The sequence below is a fragment of the Tachyglossus aculeatus genome, chromosome 15 (genome assembly GCF_015852505.1).
Source record: "Tachyglossus aculeatus isolate mTacAcu1 chromosome 15, mTacAcu1.pri, whole genome shotgun sequence".
In the NCBI taxonomy this organism is placed as follows: domain Eukaryota; kingdom Metazoa; phylum Chordata; class Mammalia; order Monotremata; family Tachyglossidae; genus Tachyglossus; species Tachyglossus aculeatus.
In genome coordinates, this window is record NC_052080.1 from 10,610,900 (window position 1) to 10,633,027 (window position 22,128).

At 41.0% G+C, this 22,128-nt stretch overlaps 1 protein-coding gene across 1 annotated transcript in view; it reads left to right on the plus strand.

The window, feature by feature from the left end:
- The window catches only part of ANOS1 (anosmin 1), a 135,585-nt gene that overhangs the window by 92,612 nt on the left and 20,845 nt on the right, over window positions 1-22,128 (plus strand). Inside the window, exons 6-9 of the mRNA XM_038757380.1 lie at window positions 2,990-3,119; window positions 12,449-12,654; window positions 13,063-13,207; window positions 17,775-17,921. Of these exons, the coding sequence (XP_038613308.1) occupies window positions 2,990-3,119; window positions 12,449-12,654; window positions 13,063-13,207; window positions 17,775-17,921 (628 nt within the window). The remainder of the gene's footprint in view (window positions 1-2,989; window positions 3,120-12,448; window positions 12,655-13,062; window positions 13,208-17,774; window positions 17,922-22,128) is intronic.

Below are 22,128 nucleotides of genomic sequence, written 5' to 3' on the forward strand. Positions count from 1 at the left end.
GTGGAAAATTACACTGTAATATGCAGGCGTTTAAATGTGCCAACCAGTAAGATTGCTTTTTTTTAGGATAGAATTTTATAAACATTACTTTCGTGTGTCTTGTGTAATCTCTTGACTACATCTTTTTTTAAAAAATTCATGACTTTGTAAACATGTGACCCAGGTTACATTTAAGCCCCTCTCTCATGGCTAATCACTTCAGAATAAGCCTTCAGTCAGGAACCTCAGGCTGACATGCCCCGATTTTCTCGATTGAATGCATGAATCAGCCAGTAAAAGGTATTTACTGAGCATCTGTTCTGCACAGAGCATTTACTAGGTTCCATAAGTAGTCCGACTAATTGTTATATCAAATTCTGTACCAAGCTTTGCTTGGCATTTCCATAGGACTGAATGAATGCAGCCTTAATGGTCCTCGTGGAACCTAACAACATAGAGCCTTAGAAATTCTGGACCTGAGTGATTAATCACTTTAAGATCAAAGTGTGGTGCATTGGACTTCATCATAGTGCAGAAACTGTGCGGGCCCTCTATTAGGAGGATTAAGGCTTTCAGCAAGATGGTACCCAGTCCCCTGACCTGAGCCCTGATTAGATTGGGATGAGGCAAATTCAAACTTGAATGAGGTTTAGGTGAGATATAGCAGCAGAAATGCTGGTGGCTTGGCAGATCGAAGGAGGCCTAAACGGATCCTAGCAGAGAGGTTGCTTTTCACATATCCTGCTAGAAGATTGGTTTGTGCTTTGTTTTTGAAGGTGATACAAAAGAGTCCTGATTTATAATTTGGTCTGTCCTTCAGGGCAACAGGGGTGTTTTAAGCACTGGCTGAACAGGGTAACTTTCCTAGGCCCACCATCCTTATAAGATAGAGAAGCAGCACAGCGTAGAAGATAAGAACACAGGCCTGCAAGTCGGAATGTCATGGTTCTAATCCCGGCTCCACCACTTGTCTGCTGAGTGACCTTGGGGAAGTCACTTTACTGAAGGTAACTGAGGCACTGTGAAGTGAGTCAAGTCCACACGGCAGACAAGTGGAAGAGCTGGGATAGCCCATCGTTGGGTAGGGACCGTCTCTATATGTTGCTGATATGTACTTCCCAAGTGCTTAGTACAGTGCTCTGCATACAGTAAGTGCTCAATAAATATGATTGAATGAATGAATGATTAGAACCCATGACCTCCTGAATCCCAGGCCCGTGCTTTATCTACTGTGCCAACAATACTGATTAACTGACAGGAGGCACAATTTCAAATTCATTCTGTACCCTGTGCCAATCTGGAAGTCTTTACTCAGTCCCTGGACACCATAATTTGGATCCAATTTGTAAAACTCTCTATAAAAGGAAACGATCCTCCCTAGATGATTTTTAGTGATCCTCAAACTAGACTTGCTATTTTGAGATCAGTTTTAGGTCCAGGGGACTCCCGTTGTAGTTCGCCAGTGGTAGGCATTGTGAGCAGGGAATGTATCTCTTATGTTGTTATATTGTACTCTCCCATGTGCTTAGTGCAGTGCTGTGCACACAGTAAATGCTCAGTAAATATGACTGACTGTCCAGGCTTAAGGCAAACAGAAGGAAACACTTCACCAAGCAGGTGGTAAACACATGGAGTTTGTTACCACAGAATTCTGTACAGGCAGACACAAATATAATAATAATTATTATGATATTTAAGTGCCTGTTATGTGCCAAGCACTGTTCCAAGTGCTGAAGTAATTATAAGTTAGTCAGGTTGGTTAGAGGCCCTGTCCCACATTGGGCTCACACTCTTAATCCCCATTTTATACAAATGAGGTAACTGAGGCACAGAGAAGTTAAGTGATTTACCCAAGGTCACGCAGCAGACATGAAGCAGACATCGAGTTGTTGAAGCAAATCTTTCTCTCAGGCCCGTGCTCTATCCACTATGCCACCCCGCTTCTGTCTAAGAGGAGTCAGGATGACCAACCCATAATAGGTTACTAAAGGGAGCGTGAGGGCTTCAGAGTGAAAACTTTGAGGTGATCAGTGTTGATTCAGGAGTACAGTATGTAGTACAGGATCACATCTGCCATCAAGAAGGATGGATGAGGCTCATTCATTGCCAAGACTTCAGGGCTGAGATCCCGTGTAGAGAAATTGTAGCATAGCAGACCTCCAGCTTTCTCCTCTCTGCTACAGCATGGGCACAACATGCAAGTAAGCGGGCGGGGGTGCAACATATGGCAGAGTGTGTGTGTGGCCTTTGCCCACATCTGCCAGCTGCAGGCGAAACTAGGACTAGGTCCCAGTTTCTCCTGATTCCCAGAGCAGTTCCCATTCCACTGAACCCACAGTCAGGCTGACCACTTGGTACGGTTGTCTGCACACAGCAGGCCGTCGATAGATTCCACTCAATTCAGCTATTTCATTTGTTCTTTCATATGTCAAATTGTCCTCGTCAGAAGAGTATTCCACAGGGTTTCCCTCAAAGATGCCCTCGAAGATTTCTTGTATTACCGTGTAGGAAATGAACAAAATAAAAAATCCAAGGCTAGTGTTGGAGTAAATAACTCCAGTCATTGACTTTTACACGGACAGTCAGTGTTACAGTTTACAATGGATAATACAGCTGAGACGGTAGTTTGGTTTCGACTAATTATCCTGCCTTGCTGTTGTGAAATATGCATCTAATTGGTGATTTTTGTGGGCAGGCAAATGGTCTCATAAAGCCTCAAGAAATCACTTATGCCTTTTACCTTGGGAGATCCTGTCTCAGTGGGCTGAGTGAAAATGAAGTTAATTCTCACAAACCTTTCCCTGGAAGAATTCCCCTCCTGAAACATCCTGTGATTGCTACCTTAGTCGCCATAATTGGCTCTGATTAGACGCCTAGAGTCAGAAGGGTTTCCAGGTCAAGACTGAGGTGAATTGGTGGATCAGGAAGAGAGACTAGATGAGAGAACTTTATGGACATTTCAGAATAAAAGGAGTCAGTGTGTAATGTGACCTTTTTTCCCCCCCATCAGACTACAGACGAGAGAGTTCAACTGCCTGACATCAGACCTAGCAGGTGGTATCAGTTCCGGGTGGCTGCTGCTAACGTACATGGAACGAGAGGTTTCACCGCTCCCAGTAAACACTTCCGTTCGTCCAAAGGTTAGTATTTGTTTCCTGCCAGGACTCTCACCTTCGACTTGGTCACATATGGAATGAAGCATAATCCTCTTAGTGTTTCCTATTTTGACAATTTCAACAAGTGGGGTTTCTGAATTTAGCCAATAGGAATGAACCCAGAGCTTATTTGGAGTTACTCTGTAAAGTTCTGGGGAAGGCTGCTGTTCGGCTGTCTCCATAGGGACCAAAAGACATTGAAATGAAATGTAATAAACTTCTTTAGCAGGCTTATCCAAACCTTGCATTTTTTAATGAGGCTTAGGGCTAAACTATTCTTTTGTAAAAGGTCCTTCATTTGATGTAGGAGCATGTTTTGACCTCTGTTGTCCTAACCAAGCTGGTCTTTCCATAAATGATGGACTTTATATATTTAATGTCACTATTGGCTAATGTGTTACAAGTTGCCTCACTGGAAAGTTTCCCCATTCCTTACCTAGTTATTGTGGTTGTGATAACTTCCCAAAGCTTAAATTTAATTGTTTATTAAATTAGTGGCTAATTTCCCAAGTTAATTTCATTTAGGTAGTTACTTTTAGAGAAAGAGCAATGCAATCTCATGAGTAAAAGCTGTCTTTTTGTCTTTTATTATGATAACTACAGAGATTCACAAAAAAAATTTATAGTGCTGGTATAAAACACACTTAACCATATCAATTTAGTGGACTGATTTGATGTCCAAAGGACCTAATTCTGACTCCTTTATTTTCTCTGTTTCCTTTTACTCCTCTTAGAAGTCAGGATACACACATAGTTTTTGGTCTGGAAACAATATCATTTAAACTTAAATTATTTCAGTGAAATTTTTAAAAGCAACACAAAGAGGAACCCATTGCATGCTTCATATTTGGGCAACATCTGAAGCACCGTGACGTAGTGGATCAAACATGAGCCTGAAAGTCAGAAGGATGTGTTGTTCTAATTCTGGCTCTGCCACTTGTCTGCAGTGTGACCTTGGGCAAGTCACTTGACTTCTCCTGGCCTCAGTTATCTCATCTGAAAATGGGGATTAAAGCGATGAGCCCCATGTGGAACATGGACTGTGTCCAACCTGATTAGCCTGTATCTGCTTCAGTGCTTAGCACAGTGCCCAGCATGTAGTAAGCGCTTAATAAATACCATAAAAAACACAACCATCCCCTAGACTGTAAGTTTACTCTGGGCGGGGAAGGTATCTACTAACTCTGTTGTACTCTCCCAAACCCATAGTACAGTGCTCTGCACACAGTAAGCACTCAATAAATTCCACTGATTGATTAATTGATGGGATGAGGAGAAAGTTTTCCACATGGTGCTAAGACTCCTTATATGAACAAATCCCACTGAATTCAGGGAGAGTTCTGCAATTCTAAATTAACTAGTGCCTTCAGTAAGTGCCTCTGCGCAATTCAAATATGGTTTAAATTATATGATTCAAATACAATCCATACCTGTAGTGGTCCAAAGTGGTTATCATTGTTAAAGTGTTTAAACTACTTAATGATGATGATATGAATGATGTTATGAATTGGGGAATCTCAAACCAAATTCACAGATCCACCTGTTGGGAAAAGAAAAAAAATACCAACTGGGGTTAATAGTCTCCTGGGAGCAGTTGAGGAAAGGTGTACATTGGAAATGCAGCATGGTTCAGTCGAAAGAGCGTGGGCTTGGGAGTCAGAGATCGTGGGTTCTAATCCCAGCTGTCAGTTGTCAGCTGTGTGACTTTGGGTTAGCCACTTAACTTCTCTGTGCCTCAGTTACCTCATCTGTAACATGGGGAATAAGTCTGTGAGCCTCACGTGGGACAACCTGATCACCTTGTATCCTCCCCAGTGCTTAGAACAGTGTCTTGCACATAGTACTTAACAAATGCCATCATTACTATTATTATTAAATCCACCTTCAGAAAAGGTTTGTCCGGGGGTAAAATGAAAGCTGATATCATGTGATGCATTCTGTTCAGTAGATCAGTGGACTTCAGGGTCACCTTATATGGGTTTTGTCAATATATAACTACAAATTCACTTCAAAGAATGGTTATGTAGTAATCTAAATAAGGAAGGGTTTAAATGAAAGAAAATCTCAAAGAATCAGGTACTTAGAATTGTTCTGGATGGTAGTAATTGCTGTCAGGAAATAGCGTCTTGGGCTAACTAGAGGAAAAGAATCTACTACCATTCAGAGGCCAAGAAAACCCAACAGAAGCAGGCCGCTTTGTGGCTCTGTCCTCTGTTTTCAACAGGGGAATCACAGGGCAGGGATACCTGCCTTCATTTGTGCATAATACTCCCTCTCCCCTCCTTCCTCCATTTTTTTTTCCTTTTTTCATTGGTATTTGTTAGGTCCTTACCATGTGCCAGGAACTGTACTAAGCGCTGGCTTAGATACAATCTAATCTTCGAATTCAGCTCTGCCACTTGTCGGCTGTGTGACTTTGGGCAAGTTACTTCACTTCTCTGGGCCTCAGTTCCCTCATCTGGAAAATGGGGATTAAGACTGTGAGCCCACGTGAGACAACCTGATCACTGTGTATCCTCCCCAGTGCTTAGAACAGTGCTTTGCACAGATTAAGTGCTTAACAAATGCCATCATCATAATTATTATTATTATAGATGCTTCCTGATAGAATCTTTCTAGACAGGAAGGGCTAGAGAATTTTGGAATAATCATCACAGAGCCAAGCTCTCTGACTAGAACAGTGCTTGGCACATAGTAAGCACTGCACAAATACCATCATTATTAATATTATTACTTTAAACCTTCAATAAAAATTAGATAGGAGTCTTTTTTAATGGTATTTGTAGAGCCCTGACTATGTTCCAGGCACTCTACTAAGTGCTGGAGTAGATACAAAATAATTAGGTTGGAGACAGTCCGTGTCCCACATGAGGCTCACAGTCTTAATCCCCATTTTACAGATGAGGTAGGTGAAGCACAAATACAAATTAATCAGGTTGGACACAGTTACTGTCCCACATAGGGCTCACAATCTAAGTAAGAAGGAGAACAGGTATTGAATCCCCATTTTTCAGTTGAGGGAACAGAAGCATAGAGAAGTTAATTGACTTGTCCAAGGTCACACAGCAAGCAACAGCACTTAGAACAGTGCTCCAGCTCTTTGAACAGTGCACCAGCACTTAGAACAGTGCTTTGCAACATAGTAAGCACTTAATAAATGCCATTTAAAAAAATGGCAGAACCGGGTTTAAAATCCAGATCGTCTGGCTCCCAGGCCTATCTCTTTCCACTCGCATCATTTTGGGAGATAAAGGTTCAAATCAGTATCAGGGTGGAAAGAGTATGGATCTGATGGTCAGGAGATTAGATTTCTGGTCTGCTGTGCAACCTCAGGCAAGTCCCTTAACTTCTCTGTGGCTGAGCATCCTCATCTGCAAAATGAAGAATATATTAACATCCTTTCTCTGTTTCCCAGGGATGTGTTGAGGATGAAATGAGATGATCGATTTGAAAGTGCGGTGGAAATTACATTCTAATTCAATTGGAATTTGATTTGTTATTCACATTTAAGGAAAAAAGGGAAAATTCTCCCACATAGAAATTATAAAAATGTATTCTTATTGGGCACATTTCATTATTTTTCTTGAAGAATGGAAGGATTCCAGCCTCAGCCACCCATTGATTATAGTTTTGAAGCAATTATCTCTACCCTGACCAGCTTTCAGCTCTCAGGACACAATTTCATTGACTGAAGATATATGTTACCGTGCTATATCTCAAATTTATAACTTGAGGCTTCAACTTTGGAGCACATAGTCCACACAGAAAAGAAGGCATAGAAAATCAGAAAGCTTCTAGTAGAGAATTTTTTTTATACCGAACGAAGGAAGTTACTAGTGTATATGGTATAAATTACCAAGAAAGAGGAAGCAGACAGTATTGTTTTCTCAGTACATAAGTACCATACTGGATGTGATTTCATGCATACATTACTGAGTGTTAGTAAAACTAGAACAGACACCCACTCACAGTAATAAAATTGTCTCTGTTTCTCTTTTGGGACCAATGATTTTTATACTGCTGCACAGCTGGTTTATGCCATTTCCAATGGGCAGACTTTATCCCTCTGCATATGCCTTGGAACTATTTCATACTTGGAAAGTTGTCTGCAGCAGTGCTTCTGCAGCCTCTCAAGGAGACATTTTACCGCAGTTAAAGACACTAGTGGTGATTCCTCCAGGGAAAGAAAATGTCCAGAAATTTCAGCCAACAAAACATAATGATGAAAAAAACAAAAAAATTAGATCCAAAATGCCTGAGTTGTATTTAGGTAAAGAAGTCCCAAAAGGGTTACTTACTTTCTTTTGAAAAGTAATTCTGCCATTAATGTTTATACTTTGGTGCCTTAAAAAGGATTAAAAATGATTATTTTGGTTGTAAATTGGAACCAGAGGCATAGATTTTTTAAAAAACAAGGGTTATTGCTGTATTTGAAGCAAAGACTACATTTTTGTAGATCAAATATCTTTACATTTCTGAATTTTGCATTTGACATGCTAGATTTCAGTTTTAGGATTTGGGAAAAGTTGTATTTGTTGACATCTAGAAACTGTGTACATTGTAAACCGTCTGAACTTTGTAGAGTGGGCAGGGGATGGTGTTTTCTCACCATACTTTGCTCTGGACAATTCCATCGACTCAGCTTTAAGTTATTTATCGTACAGTTTTCCTGAGGTGAAAAGTGATTTCATTTGTCACGTTGCTCACTTCAGGGACCTTAAAGTTTGAAGAAAGGCCAGTATGGTAAACCTCAGCATGGAACAGTTCATCATATGGTTTGCTGACCACAAAAGGTTGACTTATGAACCCTTAAATCAGTCTTCCAGCAGCCTCAAGTTTATGTCTTCCATTACTGACAGCAGCTATGTAACATTGTTACTCCAGGGAACTGTTTTGCTTCAAGACCCAAGGAGAAAGTGTAACACATTTCTAGAATATTTTTGTTTGGTTATCACCAAAGTTAAGATACTTTTGGTTGGCTGAAGTTGCTACGTTTTTTTTAGGACTATACTTCTGAAAACAGTAATCATAAAAAAAGCCAGATTTTCACCCCAATTGTATGGCACTTGTAGGGAAAATTATTTTTTTCTACTGTATTTTCATATAATTTTTACAACATGCCTGGCATTTTAATATTAATAAGCAGAATTGTCATACGATAAATAGAATTCCAGTTCAGAGCTTAGAAAACTGAGTTTCAAAATGGGTTGATTTTGAAATATTGTTAGGAAGTGGAGAATTAATTGAATGAAGTGAGTCACTGAGATTCTTGGTGGTTTTTATCGGAGACGGTTTAGGAGTAAACGCACCAGCCTGTAAACAAGCCAAGAGAGCCTCTCTGTCAATGACAGAGAAATCTAAAATAAAAAAGGGGGGCGGGGGGGCAAATATTGTAGTCCTAAAACAGCTACTTGATTCTGTTTGGTTTAGGTCTGAACCGTTCCTGAAAAAGCCCACTCTGATCAGACTCAGCCCCAAGTCTGATCCTTTCTGGATAAAGTCTTCTTAGGCCAGATAAGATCTCAAGGATTTCCCATGAATGAAAACAGTTCTTAGAATGGGAAACCCGGATCTGAGAAGCAGCATGGCTTAGCAGATAGAGCCTGGGCCCCGCTGTCAAAAGGATCTGAGTTCTAATCTTAGCTCCCCTATTTGTCTGCTTTGTGACCTTGGGCAAGTCACTTAACTTCTCTGTGCCTCAGTTCTCTCATCTGTAAAATGGGGATTAAGACTGTAAATCCGCTGTGGAACATGGTCTGTATCCTTCCTGCTTAGCTTGTGTCTGCCCCCAGCTCTTGATAAAGTGCCTGGCTCATAGTAAGTGCTTAACAAATCCCATGTTCTTTAAAAAGAAAAAGAAAAAGAAATCTAGATCAGACATAACCTGAACCAATAGGCCTAGGCACAATTTAGACCACCTGGCGAAGGGGGCCTGGCAAATAGTGAGTTGACGATCATTTTAGTGGGCATTTCTACCTCCACATGCAGGAAATGTGTTTGTTAGATTGCTGTATTGTACTCTCCCAAGTGCTTAGTATAGTGCTCTGCCCACAGTAAGTGGTTAATAAGTACGATTGACTGACTTTCTATTGTAGATATGATCCAGCAAAGCGGTAGTCAAACAACAGCTGGGTAAATCAAGATGACCTCCTATTTTTATTCCCAAATGAACTATTGAATGGGATGAATGGAAGAAGTGAAACAGCTATTATTAATTACAACTCAGTCTTTCACATCTGCTATTCTAAGGGAATGCTGTCCCTAATAACTGGCATCACATCTGTTGGGCTCCCCTAATGGGTGGGATTTCTTCAGAGTGGCCATTTATCATGAGGATTATCAGATGATTTTAGAGAGCCTGGAAAATTCATTTAACAGCTCATTTACTATATATAAATATTCAGGTGCTTCATTTAGTAAACTGATGCCTGGTGTCACTTTCACAATCTTCCAGCATTTCTCCTGGTTTTTAGAAGAAGGTTTCTTGCCTTTCAGGTCATGGCAAAATAGATTTATGTTACGACCACCCTTTTGTACTGGTTTGCCAGTTCTCTGATTAGGTTTAACTGATGGGTAATGTTCAGTGTTTATAACAGTAGTTCTAAATAGAATTGAGTCCTCTCCATGCCACTCTTTCACTGCTTTCCCTGGTGAACTGTGGGGTGGTCATGCCATGATATACACTGAATTAGCAGAGATAAAGCATGCCAAGTAAAACATAAAACATCGTAGCTCTAGAAGGGACAGCAAAGCCATAAGAACCTATTTTCACAGGGCAGGAACATCATTGATTAAAATGGCTTAAACCTGAAAAACAGCATGGTGTAGTGGAAAGAGCAAGGACCTGGGAATCAAAGGACCTGGATTCTAATTCTGGCACTTGCCTGTTGCGTGACCTTAGGCAAGTCACTTAACTTCCCTGGGTCTCAGTTTCCTCAATTGTAAAATGGCAATTCAATACCTGTTCTCACTCATTCTTGGATTGAAAACCCCGTGTGAGACAGGGATTCTTCTCTATCTTCCCCAGTGCTTAGAACAAATGCTTAACATGTTGGACGTGCTTAACAAACTTGAGAAAGGTGCTTTATAAGGATCGGATCCAGGACAACTGGTCCTGTTTTGGAAATCAATCAATCAATTGTATTTATTGAGCGCTTACTGTGTGCAGAGCACTGTACTAAGCACTTAATGTGGGAAATGTCCCACAAATTCCTAGTATGGTTCCGGGGCTTGTGTTGGTGAATTATTAGGGCAGTCATGGTTTGGCGGGGTAAGGGATTGGTGCCGTGTGCCTTGGTGGATGGGGTGAGCTCCTCAAAGGCAACTTAAATCCTTAGGACCATCTGGATATCTGAGTTTCACTGGGTCCGGGTGGCATTTTGAGGGTGTGGAAAGTGGAGTGGAGGGAAGAAGAAGAAGGTTCTTTGGTGCATTAAGAGCTCAGTGTCCCTGCCGCCCAGCGGCACCTTGCCTAGGAAATTTTGCAGTGCTCCTTCACTGCAGTCCAGAGTTGGGGTTAATATTCACCCTGAAGTTTGAACTAAAACTTGAGTTAAAAATCCATGAATGACACCACACCAGTTTCAGATTCTTCTCTCCTTCCTTTGGCCAAACTTCCTGTAGAAGAAAACCAAGCTTAGCCTTAGGTGCCTTGAACAAAGAATATTTTTCTTCTACTGTTTTCACTTTTAGGGCTGTTCAGTCATTTGTTACTATTTGATCATTTGAGGCTGGATAGATGGGCATCTGTTTGATTGCAGGTTAGTGACTCTTCAGACCTGATGACAACATAACATTATAGGAGGTGACAGGGTTTTACTCCTGGGCCTTTACTTTATTGTCAGACCAGCTGCAAGACATTTGCACTGTAATGTCTCTAAATCTGCTCTTCACCACAGGAAAAAGAAGTGTCAGAGCTTTCAAGTTTAACGTGTGTTTTTTATTTTGGTTTTTATTATGTTTCATGAAAGATTTGTAGGGGAGTACCTTCTGAACTTCATCTCTTTCTTGGCGATGGCCTCTGTTACTGACCTGAAATGATATACTTACCAAAGTGGATGCAGTATACAGTTATACACTGTGCATGAAAAAGAAGTAGCGAAATTTGGCTTAACCATATTTGTATTTATCTGATTTCGGAGGCCAGAGTCTGTAAACGTAAGCTCCTGCCCGCCGGGAAGGAGCCTGCTGGCTCCAGTGGGTCATCCTTACACGTGCCAAGGCTGTGGGCAACAGAAGCAGCAGTGGATAGAGCATGGGCCTGGGACTCAGAAGGACTTGGGTTCTAATCCTGGCTCTGCCACTTGTCTGCTGCGTAACCCTAGACTAGTCACTTCATTTCTCTGTGCCTCAGTTACCTCATCTGTACAGTGGGAATTTAGACTGTGAGCACCTCAAGGCGCAGCAACCATGTCTAACCCAATTTGCTTGTATCCACCCCAGTGCTTAAGACAGTGTTTGGCACGTAGTAAGTGCTTAACAAATACCATAATAATAATAATAATTATTATTATTATTCTTTGGGCCTTAGTTACCTCATCTGTAAAATGGGGGTTGAGATTGTGAGTCCCATGTGGGACAAGGGGCTGTGTCCAACCCAGTTTGCTTGTATTCACCCCATCACTTAGTATAGTGCCTGGCACATAGTCGGGCGCTTAGCAAATAGCATCATTATTTTATTATTAGAAGCTTCTGGCTCAGTTCTGCATCGCATTGAAGGATGTCCTTAACCCCACAGGTCCCAGAGCCAGGCTGGGGGAACCAGTCATTCATTCATTCATGCATTCATTCAATTATGTCTTTTGAGTGCTTACTCTGTGCAGAGCACTGCCCTAAGTGCTTTGGAGAGTACAGTATAACTGGAAGCCAACACATTCCCTACCCACAATGAGCTTACAGTCTAGAGAGTTCTGCCTCCATAGGGAGGAGGTGGGCCATCTTGGCTTCACCTATGACCCCTTTCCAGTTCCCCAAGGGGCAGAGCAGGCTACTTACAGGTACCCACCTTGTCCAGAAAGCTGTGAAAGTGAACCTAGTAGATCCACCCCGCTCACTCTGCTCCCACAGAGTCGCCGCCTCGGGCTGCACCTAAACAGCGCCGCATCTTATGTGTTCATTGTCATTACTTACAGCCGGTAATGCAGTATGTCAGGAATTCCTTGAAGAATGATTACCCCCTGAAGTCTTCCCTGTATCATTATGCTTATCTGGGTGTGATGAGGACTGTTTGATAAATGTATAAGATCGATACCGTGTCTCAGGAGCCCCGTGGTTCATTCTGTAATATCACCACGTTTTCTCCCTTGTGGCTTCAGATCCCTCTGCTCCTCCGGCTCCATCTAATCTGAGACTGGCCAACTACACGGCCAACAGTGATGGAAGCGTGACGGTGAGGATCATGTGGGATCTGCCCGAAGAGCCCGATATTCCTGTCCATCACTACAAAGTCTTTTGGAGCTGGACAGTGAGCAGCAAATCAATGGTGTCGTCGAAAAAGAAGAGAAGAAAGACGACTGAGGGGGTAAGAGAAGCAGCGTTACCCAGTGGTTAGAGCCCGGGCCTGACAGTTAGGAGGACCTGGGTTTTAACTGCCACTTGTCTGCCGTGTGACCTTGGACAAGTCACTGCATGTCTCTGTGCCTCAGTTACCTCATCTGGAAAAAGGGATGAAGATTGTGAGCCCCCTGTGGGACAAGGGACTGTGCCTATCATGCTTAGTTAGTATCTACCCCAGTGCATAGTACAGTGCCTGGCACATAGTAAGTGCTAAACGAATACCATTGTCATTATTTTTAGCCCCAGCGCTTAGTACAGTGCTTGACATATAATACGCCCTTTATAAATGCCACTTATTATGACAGCAGGTCTGATTTTATGGTCCTCGGTCTGGCTTATCCTGTGGACAATCTGTACTGATATTTTCTTACAGTCGCAAAATTACGTGGTCCTGGAGGGACTTCAGGCAAATAGCAACTACATGGTGGAATTGCAGGCCATTACGTACTGGGGACAAGTCCGCCTGAAGAGTGCCAAGGTGTCTCTCTACTTCACTGCGACTCCAACATCCAGCAGTAGTAAGTACATACTCATTCTGTCCAGAAGTATCCGCCTTGTAGTCTTAATCGAAACAGTTCTGCATAGAATGAAAAGTACATGTGCAGGTCCCATTTTGTACTGTGATTTTTATTTCCCTCGGCAGAAAGGATTGATGCACTTCCAAATAATCCCTTCCTCACTATCCATGCCCACCAATTATCCTTTGCAGTTCTGACATTATTTGCTATATATTGTAAAACATTATTAAGTTACGTTGCATGATGCCTAAACTGGTATGCAAGATACCTGTCTTGTAATCTGAATGGCTCTTTATAAAATCCAAATAGAAACGCAAAGCATGATCAGTTCGGCTTCAACATTCATTTTTTATTTCACAGTTTGGAAATGACATGATGGAAAAAGTGGGGAACGTTCTGCCCACACAAAAGTCTGTTCTGGATATACGTAATCCTCTTAAATGGATTGTGAGCCCCATGTAGGACAGGGACTGTGACCAATGTGATTAACTTGTTTCTTCCCCAGAGCTTAGAACAGTGCTTGACACATAGTAATTGCTTAACAAATACCATAAAAAAATACCATCAAAAGAAGTAGATTTGGTGTAGGTAATAACAGTGCTATCCAGAGCCATGCTTCTCAATCTCAGCCTCATTGTTCCATGCTGTACTTTCATGCTTTTGCAACTTTTCACCATTTAATATGGTAAAACAACAGTAGAAGCAGGGTGGCCTAATGGATAGAGCAAAGGCCTGGGAGACAGAAGGACCTGGGTTCTAATCCCTGCTCCACCATTTATCAGCCGTCTGTCCTTGGGCAACTGTTTTGGACCTCAGTTACCTCATTTGTAAAATGGGAATTAAGACTGTGAGCCCCATGTGGGACATGGAGTGCATCCCTCCTGCTTAGCTTGTACCTACCCCAGTGCTAAGTAGAGTGCCTGGCACATAGTAAGTACTTACAGCTGCCATAAAACAGGGATGGAAATTAGTTTAATAGTGATGAATATAGCATTGCTCTTGGATTGAGTATCAAAAAATGTCCATCGTGTTGATATCTTTGACCCATCTACCTTCTAAATCTCCCTAAATCAGTGGTCACTCTAACACAGTTTTCAAAACTCTTACTACTGTACCACATGCAGAAATGACCTTGCTTGCAAAGATTCCACATTTGAATAATAAGGGTGACAAACGATTTTCCATTCCCACTGGAGAAACGGACTTGACCACTCAAGGCCCCTTCTGTAATCGATTTATAAATAGCATTTATCAAATGCTTTCAAGGTGCAAAGCACTGTACTCAGCACCGGAGAGAACTATAAGGACATTGATTTTGCCACAGGGAAACTTCCTGGAGGCAGGAGAGTCCCAGATCTGAACATCTCCCTGCTTCAGCCTGTGCCAAACCCTTACCACATTCCTCAATGTTGTACTGGAACACATGTGATCTTAAATCTATGAGAAAAATCTAGCCCTGATTTCCAGAATTCTTCTCCCTGATGGCAGGTGATCTATTCAAGTCCCAAACCCATGTGGTCTGTGCAGAAATATGCCTGGTTCCTGGCATTACTCTTTTACTCTCTTCACTAGGCACTGTGTTGACAAAGAGTAATTCTGTTTACCGCAAACAAGATGCAACTTTGTTTACTGAAACTTTGGTACCCTAAGGCTTTTTATATTATCTTGTAAATACTGGGATGCTTCTTTTACAAGAGTACCACATATTTCATCCTGAAATGTCTGAGAGAAAAGAATCATTACTTCTTTATAGTGTAAGCAAGGGAAACTCTATTTTACAGGAAAGAAAAGTACTAAATGCCACAGTTTGAATTACTTTTTGAATTACATTACATCCAGCTCAACAGACAACTGTATATTTTATTGTAAATATTTCCAGAGTAAATTCAGACTTTATATTTTGAGGCACTTTATAGAAGTTTCCCCTTAAAGTTGGGAAGTGAAAATCTACTACTGTTCATCTCAGTATTTTATATTATTTTTTATTGGGAGAGATGCTTCCAAAGTTGACAGAGGCCCAGTTTGAATGAGCTTAAACATAGCATGTTTTTATCGCTGTCTCAATGAACTGAAAATCCAACCAGTTTCCTCATACTACTTCCTCAGCTCTATACAAACTATAGTCATACTCTGTTCCCAAGGGCTTAGTACAGTGCTCTGCACACATTAAGTGCTCAATAAATATGATTGAATGAATGAATGAATGAATTCTGAGCCTTTTTATATGACATGCTGTATATGGAAACTTCTCTATTTTATTTTGTTAATATGTTTTGTTTTGTTCTCTGTCTCCCCCTTCTAGACTGTGAGCCCACTGTTGGGTAGGGGCCGTCTCTATATGTTGCCAACTTGGGCTTCCCAAGCGCTTAGTACAGTGCTCTGCACACAATAAATACAATTGAATGAATGAATGTTCCCTATCAATCAATTAATCTCATTTATTGAGCACTTACTGTGTGTAGAACACTGCACTAAGCACTTGGGAGAGTTCAGCGTAACAGAGTCTTTAGGCGTGTCCCCTGCTCATAATGAGCTTACAGTCTAGAAAAATGGGGAGGCAGATATTGATATAAATTAATTGTGGATATGTACATAAATCCTGTGGAGCTGAGGGAGGGGTGAATAAAGGGTGCAGATCTAATAATAATAAGGTTTTGAAGGTGGGGCGAGTGATTGTTAGATACAAAGAGGGAGAGCAGCACAATTCGAGGATAATGCCAAGTTTACAGGCTTGTGTGACATGTAGGATGGTGGTACTGTCTACAGTGATGGGAAAGTCATGGGGAAGATGGGTTTTGGGTAGGAAGGTAAGGAGTGCTGTTTTGCACTTGTTAAGCTTGCAGTGGCAGTGGGACATCCAAGTAGAGATTGTCCTGAAGGCAGGAGAAAATGCAAGAATTCAGAGGAGAGAGATAGATTTGGGAATCATCCACATAGAAATGGTAGTTGAAGTCATGGAAGTGAATTAATTTCTCAAGGGAGTGGTTGTAGATTGAGCATAGAAGGGATCCCGGACCTGAGCCTTGAAGGACTCCTACAAATAGCAGTTCCCTAGTGCTAAATGAAAAACAATCTTCTTCAACTTCTTCTCTGTGCTCCAGATTGATGCTGAGACTGAAACTACACTTTGGACAGAAAAAAAAAATCTTGAAAAGTAGATACAGAGGCAAAGGGATTTAGCTTCCTTGACCCAATTTAAAATTCTGCAGGAGTGTTTGAGGTTTACAATTTGCTCTTCTATACTTCATACTTTAATGTAAAGAAAGTAAAGTACAATTCGGTGTGTACACTTTAACTATATAAATGATTATCACCACTGTAACTAATTTTAGATCAAGATTTAGAGATAACTATTTTCTATATAAATCTCATTGCATGAAATAACATTTTTAGCCAATGTGTAAAATAAGTTGAGTTTCAAACACTTTATAATTGAGAATTTTAGTACTAGGCCCCAATTCAAAAAATCCAGATATTTTCATTCCCAATTCAGGTCCCTTGCCCGTGTCACCTCTCCTGACAGTCAATAATGACTCTTTTTGATTGGATTCAGAACCTCTGGGGACATAATTCTGGTGACACTTTCATGTGTCTTTCCCCCACGGTGCAATATATCAGTTATCTCATTAAAGGGTGCACAGGTGGTGTTATATGTTATGATTTGTCTTGACATCTGTTCTTTTAAAAATTAGGTGTTGCTATGCTTTGGGTGTAATTCTAGTGCCATTTTTACTCATATAAGGCAAACACTTCTATTTCCAAAAGAAGCTCATGGAGCAAAATGAGACCTGTTTTTGGTGTGGCTGCATAGTTGATAGAGACAAGGCTGGAGTGTATATTGATGGAGATTTGCCTCACCTCGCTACTCTTCTACTACAACACAGCCCACACATTTTCCTCTTCTAATGCCAACCTACCCACTGTACCTCAATCTCATCTATCTCTCTGTTGACTCCTCAGCCACAACCTGCCTCTCTCCTGGAACACCCTCTTTCTTTATATTCAACAGACAATTACTCTCCCCACCTTCAAAGTCTTATTGAAGGCGTATCTCCTCCAAGAGGCCTTTTCTGACTAGGCCCTCATTTCCTCTCTCCCTCTCCCTTCCGCAATGCCCTTGCCCTTGGATTTGCACATCACTTCACTTCTCTGGGCCTCAGTCACCTCATCTGTAAAATGGGGATTGAGACTGTGAGTCCCACACAGGACAGGGACTGTGTCCAACCTGATTTGCTTGAATCCACCCCAGTGCTTAGTACAGTGCCTGGAACATAGTAAGCACTTAAGTACCACAGTTATTATTACATACATATCCATAAGTTATTTCTACTAGTGTCTGTCTTCCCCTCTAGACTGTAAGTTCACTTTGAGCAGAGAACATGTCTGCCAACTCTGTTGTATTATATTCTCCCCATTGCTTGGTATCATGTTCTGCACAAAGTATGTGCTCAATAAATACTATTGTTTGATCAGTTGAGGCAGAAAGGAGAGAAAAAAATGATTTCTATTTACGGCATAAATGATTTTTCACCTAAGAAATTGCACTTTGTGTGTGTGTTTGTTGTAGAAGAGCCGCTTACGAAGACTAGGAAAGGAGTGATGGAAGCTCTTTCCCCTTTTCCAAGAAGGACGCCCACCCGCTTCCTGGAAATCGGAGCTCCGTTCTACCAGGATAACCGGCTTCAGGTCAAAGTCTACTGGAAGAAGACCGAAGGTTGGTTGAAAAAGTCTTAAATGCGCTCAGACTTCAGTGATCGCTTGCCAAGTAGTTCAGAGGCCGATAATGTTATCAAATAGATTCTTAAACACACAATTTTTCATAAATGTAGATCACTCTAAAGGGACTAAGCGTAAATTCTTCAAAATGGGAATGTCTTATGGAGAAATAGCTAGAGAACGAACCCATGTGCTTTAGTGACATGGTGCTAATTAACATGTGACTTAAAAATCCTTTTGGAGGAGCCCTTGTTTTGATTGACATGTCACCATTTCTTTTGAACTGTGTTTATTTCCTCTTCTCAGGAAATATAGCGCAGGCAACTTTTTTCCTATTTTCATCTTCCAGATTCCAGTGCGAAAGCCATAAAACTTAAGTATCTAATTAGATTTGAAAGTTAAAAAGGTATTAACTTCATTGCATTTTAGAAGAAACTGTTCATTACACACTGATTCGGTTTAATACTGTCATCAATATCTTCTTGCACTGTGATTTGGAAGCCAGCTAATTATGGCTGGCCTTGAAGCAATCCAAAATTGTCTCTCGGGCTAATACAAAAAGACCCTAAAATAATAGCAAGTGTGAAGCAAAATGGCAAAGTGTTTTCCCTGCATACCTTGTTCCCCGCTTTAATGACTGTGAATTCAGCGGAATACTGAAGTGGCAAATCTATATTCCCAGCCACACAGAATAAGTAATAATTATAATAATAATAATGATGGTCTGCGTTAAGTGCTCACTATGTTCCAAGCACTGTACTAAACGCTGAGGTGGATACAGTATAAGCAGATCAGGTGCAGTCTTTGACCCATATCTTTGGCTCACAGTCTTAGTTTGGGGAGAGCGGGTGTTGAAGCCTCTTTGTACCAGATGGGGAAACTCAGGCACGGAGAAGTTAAGTGACTCGCCCAGGGTCATACAACAGACAAGTGGCAGAGCTGGGTTTCAGATCCAAGCCTCTTGACTCCCAGGCCCATATTCTTTTCATTAGGGCCCGCTGTCGCTGCCACTAATTGTTACAGGCCTGTACCAGTGTGGCTGTGATCCATTTGGGTCGCTAGCAAGGAGACTCTGGTCCCTATTCAGCCACAAAGGCGAGCAGCATCTCTATAAACCGGAATCAGAAAACCGAACTCAGTGTGATTCCTGATGAGACATTGATTAAAAAAAAGACATAGTGATCCACTTTCCCCTTCCCCACTTTTAGTAACACTCAGCTGCTCCCAAGCTGCTTGTTTTTCTTGCTGTCTCTTTAGATTCACCCTGTTATTTTTTTGCTTTCACTAGGGTCCATCTCAAGGTTGTATTTTTTTATGCTTTAGACCCCAGGCCACCTGGGAAACCACGGACTATCCTCACGTTAGCCAATTGGCAAAAGTGGCTCATTTGAGTAGCACAAATGGCTTACTCTTCTAGTGGCTTCAATGCACATTACCCACCTTTGAGCCTTTGATTGTCAAAGAATGTTGTTGATTCTGTGTTCATGTTTAGCTCCACAAAAGTACACTGGGACATTAGCTTAGTTCACTGAACATAGGGAGGAATCACCCCACCTGGCTCACTCCAAGAACTGTCCTGAATGGGTCTGAGCTGCAAATCGTGAAGTTATCTTCTTTCCCATGGTGTTCATTTATCAAGTGGTATGATTTTTCTCCACAAAGATGTCGAGGGCTGATGGCAGTAGTTCTATTCTGCGGAATAGACTCAATTCAGTGGTGTTTATTGAGCGCTTACTGTGTGCCGAGTACTGCGGTAAATGCTGGGGAGAGTACAGTATAGCAGAGTTGGTAGACATATTCACTTCGTGCAACAAGTTTACAGTATAGAGGGACTGGCTCGTCAAGGACACGGATGTGCTGTTAACCAACTATGATTAGTTAGTTAAATACTACTAAATACGATTGAATGAATGAATCAACTCTGTTTTACTTTCTGGGGCGCTTAGTACAGTAGCCTGCCCACAGTTCGATGAATATGACTGATTGCTTGGGATATGTAAAACTGTAAGCGCTGTAAAAGTCCAGCAGACTCCCGCTTCCATGGGGCACTCTAGGCCCATATTTATTATTCATTATGATTAAAAGTTTCAATCTCGAAGTCTTCAGAGTCAAGACTTTTTTGCAGTGTAGCAAGTGGGAATGGTAGTTGTAAAGGAAATGGTGGTTTCTCTTCTACTTCTTCTTCCCATTTTGACATGTTTTTATAGGCACTCCTTCAGAGAAATTGAACACTCACAAAATCCAAGATATAATTCATGGAGCCTTTTCCGCTTTGTATGCTTTAAAAAAAAAGATATGGGAAATTTAACAAAATGTCCTTAAAGGTCAAATTTCTTTTGAAACATAATTTACACTGCACAGCGGTCAGTTAGGATGGACCACTGAAAATTCTAGATTAACCCTTATATATGATTGGTCACTGTTCCAAAATTTTTATTTAAAGAACCAGAAATTTATCCCATTAAATGAAATACCTATATTCCTATGCCAGCACATTTTAGAGGGATTCATTTCCCTCCTTGGCTCATCTTTGTCCATCTCTGTAAATAATCATGGTAAAAATAGAGGGCCAAACTGCATCTCTTTGGATCTTGTCAGAGATGTCTGAGCACAAAGCTTCCTTTGAAGACAGTAGGGAGCTCTAGGTAGGCTGGATTAGCTCCACAAGGGCGTGGAGGAAAATGAAAATTTGATGCATAGGGTTTTTGATCCTCCTTTAGAGTTAGGAAGGATAAGTAACTGGCCCTCTGCCTCTTTCTTAGACATCATTACCCAACAAGAAATTTTATTTCCTTTCCTGAAATTATACTGTCATTAACAAACTGTGCGCTATAGCAATTAATAACCAACCTGGATTGCAGCAGTGCCTTATTCTGCATGACATGATACTATAAAGAAAACAGACTTTTACAAAGGTAAAAAAAAATACTCGCTCTCAAGTAATAGGATTAGTTGTCTTATTTATGATATAGTATCGCAGCCCAATGGATCAGGTCTTTTTGTAAACTGAGTTTCGTCGGTTCTTTTTTTTCCCCCATTTTTGTTCACTCTTTCCTTCCCTTTATGCCATTCAGGCAGTCTTTCTTTATGTGCACAATGTCGAAGTCCTCTTTGTTCTACCTCTACAAAACAACTGTTGGATTTTGTTCCTTTCTTTACAGAATTGTCTCTCTAGGGACTAGCCCTGTTTTTTTCCTAGGAAGATTCCTTTCCTCTGTAATTTGGGGGTTTGGGGGACACTCCCCTAAGGTACAAGACCCCACTTGAACTGCACACGATCCCAAATGCTAGAGGCATCAAGCATTTTCTGAGACATCATCATCTCTAAAGTATATAGTTTTTGCTTTTATATCTTTCTGTGTTCTACCAAAGATCCACCTTCTATTCATGCTTGGAAGTCAGAGGTCAGGGGTTCTAATCCCGGCTCTGCCACTTGTCAGCTGTGTGCTTTTGGGCAAGTGACTTAACTTCTCTGTGCCTTAGTTACCTCATCTGTAAAATGGGGATTAAGTCTGTGAGCTCCACCTGGACAGTGCTTGGCACATAGTACATGCTTAACAAATGCCATCATTGTTATTATTATTATTATTCAAGTGACACATTTTAGGAGTAAAATTGGAGAACCACAGCTTGAATTTAGCTTCTGTTAATGAAAAGAACATTTTCTGGCTGGATTATCTGGATAACTTGAGTGTTAAAAATTACGTGCTATTGAGGCAAATTCAGTAGAACCATTGCAAATTATTTTTCACTCCTTGATGTATGGAGCTGTACATTCCTAAAATATAGTTAATTTCCAATGTCATATAGTTCAGAATTGACGTTTCTTAGGGGGTTGAATGCTTATGACAGTTCCAGTAAAAAAACACCCCAAAAAACCCTTTTCAGCTTTCAAAATCAAAATGTGAAAATGAATGGTTCCTCTTATTTCCCCCAAAATTGATTATTGGTCAGGCTGTTGAGGTTGTGGATGGTGGTACAATTCTTCAAATATGCATCTCCAATATTAGCTTCCTTTGTTTTTCATTTTAAGTGAACTACTCTCCCGGAAAGAGAATATTTTATTCTGTTACATTAGTTACAGAGAATGACTTGCAGTTTCATGAGGACAGTGTCAGAAAGAATTAGCTTGCTTTTTAATTTCTCCTTAACTGCATCATCAAAATTCCAATTGTGGAGCTAGTGATATTTCCTCTTACTGTTTA